The 15,575-nt window shown below is 52.8% G+C and overlaps 1 protein-coding gene across 8 annotated transcripts in view; it reads right to left on the reverse strand.

Annotated features, from left to right (window-relative positions):
- Positions 1 to 1,728: 1,728 nt before the first annotated feature.
- PHKA2 (phosphorylase kinase regulatory subunit alpha 2) overlaps positions 1,729 to 15,575 on the reverse strand; it is a 75,470-nt gene continuing 61,623 nt past the window's right edge. For 2 of the 8 annotated variants that reach the window (XM_039247378.1, XM_039247377.1), the window contains 13 exons: positions 15,058 to 15,191; positions 14,487 to 14,643; positions 13,614 to 13,693; positions 13,329 to 13,407; positions 13,093 to 13,222; positions 12,405 to 12,506; positions 10,183 to 10,301; positions 9,441 to 9,470; positions 8,004 to 8,057; positions 6,038 to 6,208; positions 3,874 to 3,927; positions 2,984 to 3,184; positions 1,729 to 2,417 (listed from right to left, as the gene is read on the reverse strand). In XM_039247378.1, coding sequence (XP_039103309.1) covers positions 2,247 to 2,417; positions 2,984 to 3,184; positions 3,874 to 3,927; positions 6,038 to 6,208; positions 8,004 to 8,057; positions 9,441 to 9,470; positions 10,183 to 10,301; positions 12,405 to 12,506; positions 13,093 to 13,222; positions 13,329 to 13,407; positions 13,614 to 13,693; positions 14,487 to 14,643; positions 15,058 to 15,191 — 1,482 coding nt within the window. In that variant the 3' untranslated portion in view covers positions 1,729 to 2,246. The other 6 variants (XM_039247379.1, XM_039247380.1, XM_039247381.1 and 3 more) reach the window with 6 other exon arrangements.

Raw genomic sequence — 15,575 nt, forward strand, 5'->3', positions numbered from 1 at the left:
GGCTTCAAAAGAGTGAATCGAAGGCTCCGTTGAACTGCTTATTATGGCTCTTCTCCTGGCCCGCATCGCGGCTGGTGAGCCCGAACACGGCATCTGTGGTGGTGCACGTCACGCACAGGCAGGTGATGTTCTAAATTAGCAGCTGGCTCATTCTGGAAGGCTGTAGCTCTTCCTGAGCTTTCTCCCAAGAAGCAACCGGGACTTTCACAGCTGGTGCCTTCCTTCCATTGTCTGTGTTCCAAATGATCTCCTAGGACGTCTATCAGGTGAACCACATGATCTTTGTTTATGTCAAGCGTGTCCTAAAGACACCGAACGTCAAGGCCATGAAAATGCTAGTTTGAAATCAGGGTGGCTGGGGCCCCCTCCCAACCCCACACCCTCAAAGACAAATGAGACCAAACAGGATGCCCAGGAACGACGGGGCATGAACAGCCAGCACGACAGGCGCTCGGGGGAAGCACGGCGTGAGGCCATGTGCCATGTGGGCACGAGCAGTAGGCCAGGCCGCCTGCTCGGTCCCCGATCTGTGCTGCTGCCAGTGTTCTGGGCAGGCCCCGCACCATGTTGCCTCTGGAACACCACCCCCGCTACCCTAAAGCGTGCTCGTCTTTTCACACCAGCCTTCCTTGCCGGGGTGAGGTCCTTGAGTGCCAAGTCACGTCTCCTGTATCTTTGTATTCCCACACCTGGCACAGAGAAAGTGTTCAACATGTGCTGACATTAGTAGGGAAGGGGACAAAGAGAAGGGGAGAAGTCCACCGGAGCCGAAAGTGACAGATTCCAGGGCTTTACGTAACTACCCTGTGCCTGGGCAAAGACAGCGTCGTGGTTTCAAGAACAGGAAACCAAAGTCACGAAGTGGCCGGTGTGGGGCAAACCCAGGTTGGGAGCACTGGAATTTCTAGACCATCTCTCCCCTAAGCTTAGACTGGAGGGAGGCTCTTCAGCAAGATGCGGCAGGAACCCAACCCCCCCACCCCCACCCCACCTTTCCTGCTTCAGAAATGACAATCGGCACTGCATCTGGACTCTGTGTGGGGCCAGGCACCCCGTTGACCCCTCAAAGCAGCCAGAGCATTGGCATTCCCCGCTGTCACGCAAAACCCTGGGCCAACAATCTGATGGCCACAGTCCCCGCTCGGAGGCAGAGCTACTGCTCATCTACCCCCTCACCGTCAAGCAGACAGGGCTCAGCGGTTCACCACCAGGCATCTGCTTGTCCTTTCCTTCATGCAAAGTGTTCCCCTGGCATTGCCCCACCCCCTCGCCAGATTAGATGGGGCCTAGAGAGAGACCCCCTTCAGCAGAACATCGACCCAAGACTGTGAGGCCCTGTCCTGTGAGGATGTGACCTGGCTGGACATTCAAGGACCCCAATCACGCCTACAGGAGGGTTAAGAGGAGAATGCTTCCAGAAGGGCTTGAGTTGCCAGCCTGGCTCTCTACTAAACCAGAAGCCCCATGTACTCATGTGGCTCCCCGCCCACTTGCCAGGGTGGTCACCCCATGTATGCGTAGGGGATCCAGGTCTTCCAGAGGGACTCCTTGCTGCTCCAGCCCCAAAACAATAGTTGGCCAGTCAGAGTCTGGCACCTCGCCTGGCTCCCCCCACCCCTTTTTTTTTTTTTTTGCTATATTCCAGAAGATGGAGGATTGTTTTTTATAAGGCAGAAAAATAACTCTAAATCATAAGCAGCCAGGATAAAATCCTTGAAGCCCACAAGCCAAAGTTAACCGCAAGTGATTTTATAAATCTCGGCAAGAGAGGATTCTGTTACACAAAGGTAGCTATGCCAGTAAAGTGAGGCCTGGAAAGAAAGCAAGGCATAAGAAAACCAAACTTGCACAGAAAGATAGGGTTGTTCTAGTCGGTAAAGAGTTTGGTCCACAGACAGGCTGTTAGACTGTCCCCTTGTCAAGGTCCACGCATCAATCTCCCCTGCTTTAGATGTGGCACCAGGACAATTGCCTCCTCTTGGGAACTCTCGGTGAGACCTAACTTACGCCGGCTTTTCCGTTCATATTGCAGTCAAGAGGCCAGATGTTGTGGCAAATGACAGAGGGAAGTGAACCTACCAGTGACCCTGTGGCACTCCGGCTCGGTGCACTGCTTTCAGGTCAGGGGCTGCCACTTCCTCTCTGCCAGGGTTTCTGATGGGACGTGCTTTTGTGACAATAGCAGAGATTTTGGAGCACAGAAGAATGAGGCTGGGGGCAAGTGACAGACTCAGAGCACTGAGGCCCTATTGCATCTGGCAGCCTGAATTGGGCAGCAGTTCCTGCAAATGAGAAGCCACTGCCTTTGTCAGGTAGGTCATTGTCCCATAAGCCCCACTCGGAGCGCTGTCATAAAAGAAGTGGCAAATGCCCGTAGCTTGGTCTTTCTCCAGAGTGTCCGTGGCTCCAACCGACATCTACAACAGGAAAAGACACAGGCAAAGAATGAGCAGCATCTCGCGCCCTGGCCCTGGGGTGGCTGTATGTGCTGGAGGCCAGCAGCGCCAAGAGAAGGGAATTGAGCTCAAGGGCAGGAGTCAAGAGTGCGCAGGGTCCACATCCAGCCTCTCCTCCGGGGACTACACGGTGCTCCCACACGGCCTACTTTGCAGGGCGTTATGTCTCTGTAACGAGAGCGCGGCTTCTCCCGCTTCAACTCTGGCTGCGGGGTTAAGTGGTCTGCTTGTCCAGGGCCGTATCCACAGCAAGAGTGGTGCTGGCACTAAAACTGAAGCCAACACGAGTCTATCCAATTCCATAGATCTTTAGATTTCCCATGTGGCCATCGTGCCATTTTCTAACCAAACGGTTGACTTTTTTTTTTTTCTTTTACCATCTGTGATGACATTTTCTTTGTTTGAGAATATTCTTTCCTATTGGACACAAAAGCCTCAGCCTCAACAGAGATAAAGCCAGCCAACCCACTGCCTTGCCTGTCCCCATCTTGGCTGCGGGGTGATGGGGCAGGCCTGCACACACCCACCTGGTCCTGCAGGAACAGCTGGTTGGCCGTCTGCACAATCTGGTCCACGTGGATGATGCCCCCAATGCTGTTCATGTCCGCGTCCGAGAGCAGCGTCAGCACCATGATGGCCTCCACCAGCAGCTGCCGGTACTCAGGCTGTGGCACGCGGTTCAGCACCGACTCAACGTGGACAGCGAACTTGATCTCCTGTGGGGTCATCTGTCAAAGGGAGCAGCAGGGGGTCAGGAATGAGCTGAGGATAGACAGCCCAGTGGTCAATGTTGACCGCGGCACCCACTGGGCCCGGGGCTCAGCTCCAAAATGCTGCCTTCTCTCCGGGCCGCATTGATTCTATCAGCTGGAACCGTCTGGCGCAGGAGGCTGGGAACTCTGCTGTAGGAGTGAGTTGGCTGTGTCCTAGCTTGACGTACCTCTGCGACTGGACGGGGCCGGCCAGGGGGCAGGGCCCTTTTCTTGTCCCTCTTTCTCCTTGGTCACCCCTTGTGCCATAAAGCATGGTGTCTCAGGGGGGACAGGAACTAAACATTCAATTTGTAAAAGAATGAATTGGAGAAAGGAAGCCAGTAGGGTGAGTGTTTTCAGTGGAGAGGCCCGAGGAGGCTGCACAACACCCAAGGAAGGGGGCGGGCAGCTGTGCTCTTTTAATAGCACTTTAAAGGGCAAATGTAAAGATCTTGATGGTCAGAAATGTGGTTTCTGAGGGGACAAAGAAAAGGTGATGCCAATAAATGTAGGAAACTGCAAAATCTGAAGGTGAAGTGGCTTAAGAGATGGACCTACAGCCGGCCTGTGCGGACGCAGTGCACCTGAAAGCAGAGAGAGTGGTTAGGGATGGAGACACGAAGCCCTCAGGGGTGCAGGGATGGAACCGGGGTTTCCCATCATACCTCTCTTGTCGTGGAGGACGGGAGCACATAACCATCGATGGACAGTCCATGGCACTGGAAGCAGAACACACACAGCACCGTTCAGTCAGATTCCAGAAGCTGATCAGTACGTGTGCACACATGTTCGCACACACACAAGTCACTCTGCCCTGGAAACCTGCACACGGGCTGAACACGCCAGACTGTCCGAGTTATTTTTAGAGAGCTCGTTCTCACTACCCACAGGCGGGTTTCAGCGGAGCAGTTCTAGGGAAGCAGCAGGCATCGTTCAGATCTGGTGCGAACAATGCCCCAGGGAGCCGCGGGCCCTCTGCGGCTGCTCTGCCGTTCACTTGGCAACCAGGCCCTGGCGGCTGCGAGGCACCCTTCGGGGCCGTATAAAAGGGTTATTTTCATGGCTCCTGCTGGCGAAGTGATACTTCTGCGCCTTTGCAGGCATCTATTTTTGAGATTTCTATAATAAGCACCAATCACAAAAGACTAGAGCACATGCACAGACATGCACATGCACACCCATGTATATATAAATACCAAGTGCCGGCTCAACCCAAAATGCTGCTTTTTCATAATAAAAGTGTCTTGGTATTGGACTAGTGGAAGGCTTGATGGAAGCGCATGATGCCCCAGGAAGACTGGGGAGATTTTCTAGGAAGTGTGTTCTAATCTAACTGGCTGCCTTCTAAGTCCCAGGGCACAGGCGGGCAGACAGAGGGACAGCCATGGCCGCACTGCCTGTGCAGGGGGGAGAAAGGTGGGCCAGAGGCCTGTGCAGGACCGAGGGCTCTGCTACCACGTGGGGACCAGCTGCACCAGGACAGGGCCCATTCTGCCCTCCCCCTCCACCCAGCAGTGAGGCTGAAGCTCCTTCGTGGGCCCCTTGCCCCGGCCGCTGAGTACAACAGCTGCGAGGTGCCTTGCCGTTGGGAAGGGGGTGTAGCGTATATGCACTTGGGATTACCTCTCTCTCCTCTCCCACTGTGAAATGAATGAGCTCATAAAAATAGTTTGAGGAAAAAACTGGTCCTGCCCATGGTTCTTTTTTTTTTTTTTTTTTTTTTTTTTTTGCAGGGTGCCAGGATACCCTATCAGTGCCCAGAAACCTGGATTTTTTTTTTTATTTCTAGGAGAGAGAGAGAGACAGCGTGAGCAGGGGAGGGTCAGAGAGAGAGGGAGTCACAGACTGAAACAGGCTCCAGGCTCTGAGCTGGCAGTCAGCACAGAGCCCGATGCGGGGCTCGAACCCACGAACCGCGAGATCATGACCAAAGCGAAAGTCGGACGCTTAACCGACTAAGCCACCCAGGCGCCCCATGCCCATGGTTCTTAATTTGCACAGAAGCATTTAACCGAGGCAGAGTGCCTGTGTGCAAGGAAGGACGTGTGCTGGGGCGGTGGGAGCCAGAACGCGAGTGTAGACAGCAGAGGGGCACGGCCTCCCCCGCTGATGGCCCTTGGGGCCGGGCGCTCAGGGGTGTACAGTGCAGTTTGTGGCGCCACCTTCCGCATCTCTGGTGGCCTCTGTGGACACTTTCACATGCCCAGGAAGCTGGCAAAGGCAGCCCTGTCCAATGGCCACAGACAGAGTGGGCAGCTGGCTGAGGGCAGTGGGTCTGGGGTCCCCCCATCCTCTAGGTAGCCCCAGGTATGTGGGGTTTGTGCCTCAGCGCGCTGGGGAACTGACACGGTGCCCCGCAGACGGGGTGCTTGATTGTGTCGCTGAACGATGGGGACACCACACGGGCTGAAACAGGCAGGAGGCTACGGCCTGGGCGTGCCATTAGAAGCCTCTACATGACCGTGTTTTCATCCAAAGCCTTCCCCAGTTTTTGTCTACTGACTTTTCTATGTCCCTAAAATATGCCAAAGTGGTCCTCTGACACTTGGGCTGCCACCTTATCTAACTTGCTGTGGTTCCAGCCAGCAGTTCTCAACCGGGACGACCTGCTGCTCAGGGGACACCTGGCAGTGTCCACAGGCATCTGCGGTTGTCCCAGCTCAGGGTGACCCCCACGAAAAAAGCACGGCCCTGCCCGAGGCTGGGACTCCCTAAGCTCGGGGACAAGCCACCTGACCCATACAGGTGTTGCCGTGCCTCATGAAGCAGTTAATGGGGCCAGTTCATGCCCCTGGGAGTGTCCATCCCCAGCAACAAGGCCAAGATTACCTTCTGAAGGATCTTCCACACCTTTTGGTAGAATCCCACGGGGACCCTGTTGATGGCTCCGTCCAGCCTCCTCCTGCGTAGCCACTGGCCCTGCCGCTCCCCCCAGCCGATGTGATGCCCGCCAGAGTCTGATGATGATGTGCCAGTGGGCGAGGACGGCGTGCTGGATCTCTGTGGGGCAGACAGCACGTAGCCTTCAGACACCTCAGAGCCGGCGGCCCTGGGGACTGCTGGCCATCAAGAGGGGTGACTCCGTGAGCTAGTCGAAATACCAGACCAAGTGTCCAGAAAGGAACACAGTTCCTTAATTTGACTTGGGCGTTTCCTGAAGCTGGATTGATGATTTCCCGTGCTGGTTTGCTTATGGGTCATTTTCTATGCATTCGTTCCAGCCCTCGAGAGGTAGTATGGCAACCGAGGACCTTGACCTGATGGAGAGGCCGAGCAGGTAAGAGTGAGGGCTCTGGGGTCAGGCTGTGAACCCCAACTCGCCACAGCTACCTCAATCCTGAACACTAGCTCTGGGTCTCGGCTTCATCTGCACAATGGGTCACGGTGGGACCTGCTTCAGGGCCCTGTAAGCACTCGCTGAATGAAGACACAGGAGACCCCGAGAGCACGCCTGGCTTGTGGTAAGTGCTCCCGGGCATCAGCTGTCACCACCAAGGCCCTCTGGCACTGCTGCAGGAGGGCTCAGGGAGAGAGGGAGGGAGGCCAGGCCCTCTCAGAGTGGGTGAACCTCTCAGAGGCGCCATAGCCCAGGGAGAGAAATGCCCTAGTGCCCACTTGGGCAGTGCCACTGGGAGGCGGGGGTCACCTCCCTGTACTGCAGGTGCCACAGAGAACGCAACACATAACATGGGGACAGGGGAGAGGGGTTGTTCTGGAGTGGAAGACGAAAAGTAAAAGCTGGGAATCCATATGAGTAGTGAGACCTCCGAGATTATCCACCCGGCCCTTCGGCTCGCTTTCTATTCTGCCTGTTCTCTGCAAAGGGCGGGGTGCTCCCTGTGGCTGTGGTGGCCTCCCAGCCAGAAGCTCTCTTTGCTGAAGCAGAGGGAGAGAATGTCCTCCTCTTCCTAAGCCCCCACTCCCAAGGCCAGACTCGATCAGCCCCCAGGAGGGAAGTGCTGGTGCAGGGCCAGGCCTGCCCATGCCCATGATGCACATAAGCAGAAAGGAGGCTTGGGGGGGGGGGGGATGGACCTGAGCACAGGGGCTGGGCCGGGCCGCACACCTCCCTGGGGCGGTGCCTGCTTTCCGCTTCCAACCTGGCAGCCATCTACACGGCGGGAAAGGGATGACCTCCGTCCTTCCACACCTTGTGCTGGACTACCTGGCACTTTTCTTGCTCAATGCACATCACAGTTTAAGGTTTCAAAATGAAGTCCAAGTGGTAAGTGTGCCAGCAGGGCAGGGGGCACGAGTGTTCCCTATGTGCTCATTTCGACTCCATCCGATTTTATTTTGAAGAGGCTGTAAGGCTGGGTTATTCCACTGGGCTCATTACTGCTATTTAAATACAGCGACAATTAGATACAAATAAAAGTAATTACAGCTGCACTCATCAATGACTCAGCTGGTTTTCTCCTAGTTTCAAGAGGAAGATTAAGACTCACTTCTGCAATTAGAACATTTCCTAGTCCTGCACTTGATCTGGGGCCTCAAGCCAGGGCATTTTGAGTACAAGGTGCTCAGCAGCACGTGCAGGTGGTGGCTCACCATCAGAGCTCAAAAGAAAGGCACGGAACCAATGCCTCACAGGTTCCAGAAGCTCCTGGGTGAACAGGGCTCAATTCAAGAACTTCTTGGCTTGCTGTCTAGACTCTCTTCATAAGGAGAGTCAAATGAAAACACTTAAACCTGTTCAACTCTTTGGGAGTTAGGGACAAGGTGGGTGCACGAGAAGGACACCACACACGAGGCGGCGGGGGGGACAACAGGCGGGGTGGGGTGCGTGCTTTACCGCAGACTTGGAGGAATGCGCACTGCTGGACACGGCCTGGCTCACAGAAAAGAGCTACAAAACAAAGAGAGTCCACTCAGTCATGGGCAGTGACACCAAAGGACGCAAGCAGAGAGGAGGAGCGTACAAGGCATGGAAGGCACCCCCCCGGACGAAGGTGCAGACAATGGGGGGCACAGGAGGGCTCACTCACCATCCCAGCAAATGGCCCCAGACGCCAGGCGGCGCTGAGCTCTGGGGCGCTGCGCAGTGGAGAACTGGGAAATGCTCCTTCTCCGAGTACGACACGTCACCCAGTCTAGTCCTATGTGGGCGTGCCTCATCAAGTTAGGGCACAATTTATTTTCCAAAGCCCTAGCCACAAAATGCTAATCTTTTATGTAAAGGGTTTGAAAATCTTCAGAGACCAATAAAATACCTACCCATAACCAGCATTTAGCATCTGGCCCCTACTGGCATTCAATAGATATTTGTTAAATGAACAAAGAAGACCAGGCTGATGACCTCTGGCCAAACAAGCATCTCTTCATCTAAAAATCTGTACGTATCCATAGTCTGCAGGTGGACGGGGCCCACGCACCAACGGTGAGGCCGTGGTGTTCTTGCAGAAGCGAAATTTAAAATGCCAAGACATCTATAAAATTTTAGACAGAGACTCTATTTTCTTGATGTAAGTGGCCAAAAATAAGACTTGTACTGGCTGAATCTAAACCTATCAAAGTAGATCATTTTGTCCCCATAGTATGTAAGGATGGTATTAAATGGAGACAGAAGGAGCCACCCATATCCCCGACAGTGAGCCACTACCGGGATATGGTGCCACCGAGTGGCTGGCAAAGGGAGGTGTTTGGAAATGGAGCATAAATTAATACAGGAGACAAGACAGAATGTGCATGTCGCTATACGACTCCTCTACGCTCTCTCAGCCACGCACATTTAGTCAGCAGGACCGTGCTTCCAACTTTCTGGAGGGAGGAGGGAGTATGTCCCAAGGGTGATCTGAAAGAGTGGTATCCGGACACGGTTTTCCTTCCTGGGTTAAACCCCCCCAGGCAATCTGGGGTATTCTTTCTATTCATATAATGACCATATTTTACTTTTCCCTGTTTACTTCCCATTTTTGGAACAAAAACTCTGGCTGAGGCAGAGCCCAGAACCTTCTCTTTCACAAAGCATCCTGTAAAACCCAAGAGCTTGATAAATGGACTTCTTAAAGGCATGGGGCAAGGCCATTTCTCCCGCTCTCAAGTCTGGCACTCCGCCCGCCCCCAGGGCTGCCCGCCACAGTCCACAGAGTCCCCTCGACCCAAGCCCCTCTCATGGGCAAAACCACTCTCCACACAATCATACTCCATATTCCCAGCCTCGCTTTCCACACGCAAGTCAAAAAGGACATGAAACACACAGGTAAAGGACAGAACAAGACAGAGGTTTCACCTGTTCGTCAGCACTAAATCGCCTAGTCATCTGCAAGTAAAAATACATCGAGAAATAAACAAAAGCCAGTTTTGACCCAAGGATGCCCTACCTCCTCGGTCACCCTCTAGAAAATCCAGGGAAGTGCTGGCCCAGCTGCTGGGTGGGGCCCATTAGCACCTCGTGGACTCAGTCTAGTGAGTCACCATTTGAAATGGAGAGGAGAACCTGAGTCCATTTCTCACTCAGGTCATGGTCAGAAGGACAGTCTCCCTCCTGTAGATCAGTCAAGTCCTAGCACCTAGGTACCTGGCACATTAGGACTAAAAAGCTGCCGCCTTGCGGTCCTGTGGGATCAGTTCAGAAGGAATTTACTGTGAAATAAAAAGTGAACAGAGAAAAGAGACACTTGTAGATGGTGGCAAATACAGGTATCACGAGCATTCCGTTCTGTTCCTACACTTCTTCTTGCTATGTCGTTTGAAGGACACATTTGATGGAGAGGTGATTCAGTTACGTTTTGCACAACTCTACTTTTGGAATAGCTGTGGTTCTCGGCAACAGAGACAAACACGGTAAGGATGTTTCCAGGAATGTTCACCTAATTTTTGGATATCTGGGTAGAGTGCGTTCAGATTTGAGGACAGAAGGGATCTCACATCCTCCGCACCCTGCATGCCCTGGGTTTCTAGCGCTTCCTGAGGTGAGCCCAGCTCTGAAAACCACTTCTTCCCCAGCGCCGCCACCGCGAGTTCCGTCTTACCTGTTTCATCTCACTCCTCAGCCGATTAATGCCGCTCCTCTCGGTTTTGGTGACTCCCGTGTGTCCCACCTCATGGATGGAGATGGCAGGGCTGGAGGTGGAGGAATGGATGGGTCGCACTGTGGGGGGAAACGCACATACGGCTCCTAGACACGGTTAGCACCCACCCTGGGGGAGGAATGTGGGTGATGTGCTCATTTGTATCCACCTCTATCCCATTTGATTCTAAACTCCATTAGAAGAGAGTTGCCTCTGCCCTGGCCAGTGCTCTGTCTCTAGCACTGGGAATAGCATGGGCCCCACAGGTGTCCAGCAGATGGGTGAAAGAGGGAGCATGGCTTGAGCAGCATGCAAAACAAAACAAAAAACCCAAAAACCAACCAGAGCAAATTGTGTTTTAAAGAATAATTTCTTCTCCAAAAGCACACCTTCCTTGTACAAAACAGAGACCGCTCAAATAAGGGACCTCGGGGCTGGAGAGAGAAGTCCCGGGAGAACAGGCCACCCGCGAAGCTGCATGCCCCTGGCATCGCAGGACGGGGCAGGGAGGCCTCAGTCACCTCCCTTCCAAACTGCTGTAGCAGCTGAACCCTGCCCCTCCCTGAGAACCAGTTCTCTGTGGTTCGGTCACAGCTAGCGTTGGAAGGGGCAAGTGTGATCATGTCACTGCACACTTGGAATCCTTCTGGGCCTAGCTCTGTCTTCAGGACAAAGCCTGCCCGGCTGGAGTCCCACCTACCCCTCAGAGCTCTGCACTCCTAGCCGAGTAACGGGGCCGGGCATTTGGGCGTGTCAGCCTCCCATCCCACCTGCTCCCCTCCACAACCCAGCTCAAAGGTCACTTCCTAGCAGCTTCCCCTGGGTGCCCAGCCTTCCCCACCCTCCCCAGCCCTCAATGAAGCCATGGGAGTGAAAGGCACACGGCCTTGGAGACGAATAAGGAGCCAGGAGACACCCACATTTAAAGGATAGCAGGAAGAAGGGATTCATAGCAGAATCACAAAGATTAGCTGGAGAGTGAGGAAGGACACCGGGAAAGCGGAAAACAGAAGCTAACCGGGTCTGGGAAGCTACCAGTAGGGCCTGTATAGGGTAGCTGGAAGTATCTCCAACAGCTCAGAATTTAATAAAAATGTTAAGACTATTTGAATTTCCTAACTGATGAAAACTGAACAACAGAATGGTATTATATGTAAGAAGACGGACCTCTTCTGGCCTTGCTTGCAATTAGACATATTTATAGCTTTCCAGTGACATTACTCTCCTCTCAATTTTGTAAGCAGCTACAGCTTTGTATCTAATAACAAGTTTTCAGTAATTATCTGCATCAAACCATGTATATGATTTTGATGAACAGAAGACATAAAATATTTATCTCACATATTTACATTTCAAGGACTGTGCATTTGAAAGAACTGGAAATTACTTTTGGAAAAGGATCTCGAGCACTCCTCCTTCAGTAAAGGAGAAAAGCGACCAAAACACATCTGATTGCACGCCGCTGCCTTTGTCTGCTGGCGGGTATGCACTCGGGGGAAAAAATACGAAGTACCCGATGTCCTTCTTATTAAATAAAAAGGATGACAGCCCGCATGGCATTTTTTTGGCATGATGAAATAAATTTGCCAATGTGTCTGCAAATCATTTTGCTTTATTATGAGGAGGAGAAATGATAATTGCTTCAATTATAATTAGGGAGCATTTGAGAACAGAATTCCACCAGGACTCGGGCGATTATACTTCCTAGCACAGGAAACAGGGTGCCGTACACATCAAAATTGAGGGAACAAGATGGAGTTGAGCTCACCCTCTCAGCAAAAAAGTGCTGAGAGCATGTGGAGGATCCTGCACCCCTGAAGGGTAATGGGAGTGTGGCTGAGAGCGCTGCTACCCAAGCCCAAGGCGAGGCACTCAGGAGACAGGAAAAGACAGCTCTTCCACCCCTACCCCCTGCTCGTACTTGTGCACAGGGACCAGCGGGAGGGAGGGCACAGGCAGAGCGGTGCACACCATACCCACATGTGACACCACCACTCTCAGCAACCTGCGAGGGGTCACAAAGGCCTATAAGCCAAAATCTTGAACCTAGGACCACCCATCTCCATAAAGCAGGAAGCCTACCCTCGTCTATGCCATCCACAGTTGTGCTTCTAGGCGACCCTGGGCACACCAGTTGGCCCCCTATGCCACTGCCCCTGGAGGTGAACTGAGCATTTACTTACCGCTTCTTTCAACGCCAAATTCTTTTCCGCTCAGAATATGGTGCAGAAGGTTTTTCATGTCAAAAGGGCTGAGGTTCATCAAACTTTCAGAAGCTTCTTCTCCTACAAACAAACATAAGTGTCTCTGACATGGGGCTGGTGGTGCAGAGAGTCAGGTGGCCTTCAGGAGGGGGTAGCAAAGGGTACTACTGTAGAGGCCTTCCTGCTCAGGATGGCCTCACCACTGTTTCAGGGCTGAAATGCGCTGCTCCTCGGTGATCCTAAATGCTGCGGTTTAAAATGTGTCTATTCTTAACACTTGGACACATCATTTTTCACACTGTGCCGATTCCCAATGTTGGAACGCATCTCATAGTCAATTTACGTACTTAAATTGGTAGGATTTCTCCCAACGGGGGCGTTATGAAATGCGGGATGACATCTCACCACAAGGAGCTACACAGTAAGGGACTCGGCTGTCCGGAGCAGGGCACGCAATTCTAGTACCTCCTTCCCCCTGACATGAAATTGAACACCCTGTGCTGGCTGGCTTGGTGGAAGTGGCATATAAATGAGAGAACCCGGTAAAGTGTGAGTACACGCAAAGGCTCAGAAGCCCTGGTTCCAGAACACTTGGGCAGGCTTCCTGGGGGGCAGGGAGGGGGGTGCAGGAACCCCCCCCCCCCCGAGTCCACCTGCATACATCTACCTGAGCAGTTCAGGCTCCGTGCCAGCTCTGTGGCCATCACCTGAATGATCAGTCCAATCCGGAGTCTGAGCATCTCCACAAAGAGGCTGGGCTGTGCCCTGACGTACATGGCCAGGTAAACCACGATCTCCTGATGCAGACACATGTGGAGACAGCGTTTCAGAGACAGGCTGCCGGCGAAGAGACCCATGCACCTGGCAGAAGGCTGTGTCCCTGCCCCTCCCCAGCCCACTGACCTGTGTGAGGACAGCGATGCTGATGTCCTGCCCACTGGCCTCGTAGATGAGCTGTGTGAGCTCCTCGGGGGGTAGGGGCCTGGGAAGAAGCATCAGGACACGAACCGCATGAAAGGTGCCTACGAGTGGGGCCTCCCCGCCCTTCACGGAAGAGCCTTAGTTTCCTGATGGAAGCTCCCGACTGACAGTGTTTAAAAAAGACCCTCTTCCCAAATGGTTGACGGCACTGATGTTTTCTCCAAGGGCCCCCACAAACCTAAGCCCTGCTCTCGGCTGAAGACTTACGCAGAGATGGTCTTCTCCCGGGGCTCCGGTGGCAGGCCCACTGTCAGCTGCTTCTGGTGCGACAGCAGGTCCGTGCAGGCCTTCTCATTTAGAGAAAAGGGGGAGGCCCACAGCAACGGCGGGAGGGGAGGGGAGGGGGGGAGATTAGCAAGGCCAGCAAGGAAAGGTCACTACCAAGGGAACCATAAATTTACCTTTACAAGCTTTATGACCCATGTTGTCCTTTATTTGAAAATTCATATATAGACCCCATACTGAACAACCCAGGCAGGGCTGGGTCCCTGTGACCTCTGGGGCCGGGGCCTGGCTCTGCAGGGCCCATTAGGGTATTTAATGCCCATCCACTGTAGCAAACACGTTGGACCCCCGGCTGTCCTACAAGGGAGATGAGCTGTCATGAGTCCTAAGATACCAATGCTAAAGGTTAATGACCGTCTTACAGTCTTAAGTTGCCAGTTTCCCCATTATTCACATAGAATAAATACCATCATCTTCCCATAACACTGAACTCTTATGTCTTAGAAAGCAGTTCCGGATTTTGCCATGCCTCAGGGTTACAATGGTAATGATGATTATACTGCAGCTATGCAGAAATAAGAACGCTCTGTTTAAGGGGCCGGGCCACAGAGCATTTTAATTTGATTTCTTGGTAAACCTCTGTCTGCAGCTAAAAAGGAACAAAACTAATCAACTTGAATTCCATTTCCTCTGCTTACTTTCCAAGAGCAGTGGGAAGTCAGGAGAGGAGGGCCTGTTCCATCCAAGTATGAAATAACTGGTTTCCTTTACAAATAAGAGGGGCTTGCCTCCAGCTTTCCCAACAGAAAGAGGCCATGGGGCTAGAAAGAACAGACAGACTGCCCAGGCTCTGACCTCTGCCAGGACTTCCACTTTCTTCCTGAGCAGGCCAGAGATGTAGCGAATCAAACCCCACTCCTGGTTCAAGCCAGCTTTCCCATAGAGCTCGCTGAGAAGGTTGTGGACAGTAACCCCGTGCTGTCCGGAGAGATTTGTGTCCCAGCTGGGACCCCTGTCAAAAGATAGAAAACCCCAGAAGTATGACCTGGAATGCTTAAAGGCTGGATTATCTTGCAGCACAGCTCACTTGGTGGGGAGGGAAATGAACCGCTGTACCTTCTGCCAAGTTTTGGGCACCCTCCCAGTGCCTTTGAGTCTCACCAAGAGGGTTCCAGCTTACGAAAGCAACCCTTCCATTTGAAACAGAAGCCTAACATAAGGAACCAGTGAGACCCTGGCTGTACTCAGCCGTGGCATGCTGAGAGGCCACAGCTAGTGGGCAGAGGCGATAGAAGTCTGTTCGCGGTGATCCTGGGTAATACGGGTGAATATAATCATGACCTGGTTTGCTGGAAGGCCAAGAAAACGAAAGCAAGGAGTCCAGGACGATGGAGAAGGCTTGAGCTAGTGAAAACCATAAACTTACTTTATCACATACAGAATGTACAGGACATCTGCTTGGTCCTGGAGGTTTGAGCAATCTTTCAGCCGCTCAACCAGCTTGTCACAGTCCACGTCACCACGGTCATCTCTGGGCCACTGGAAGTCGTCTCCGGGGGCCTGGGCATACAAACACCAAAAAGCGAGGGAGAGGGGCTGAGCATGCGCACTTTCAGAAGACCAGGAAGTGACATACCAACCAGGTCTTGGAACCCTGTCACTGCTGTGCTCCTGGGCTTCAGTGAATTTTCTGTAGCTTTTTGTTTATATGTTTTACTATTTCTGATCAGTGAATCACTAGGTTAGTCAACATTTACAAGAGCCCAGACCGAACAGATTAAAATATGGGTAAGTTTTATGTACGCAAAGTTCAAAAACAGGTAAAAACGAAGCCCTAGTGTTTGACCTCAGGCTAGCAGTTACCCCTGGAGTGGAGGGAGGAAGCAACTGGGGGGGCATGGAGGGCGGCCGTTTACACCGCTCTCCACGTTCTATCCTTTAGGC

Source organism: Hyaena hyaena, unplaced genomic scaffold (genome assembly GCF_003009895.1).
Source record: "Hyaena hyaena isolate Hyena2069 unplaced genomic scaffold, ASM300989v1 scaffold_295, whole genome shotgun sequence".
Classification (NCBI taxonomy): domain Eukaryota; kingdom Metazoa; phylum Chordata; class Mammalia; order Carnivora; family Hyaenidae; genus Hyaena; species Hyaena hyaena.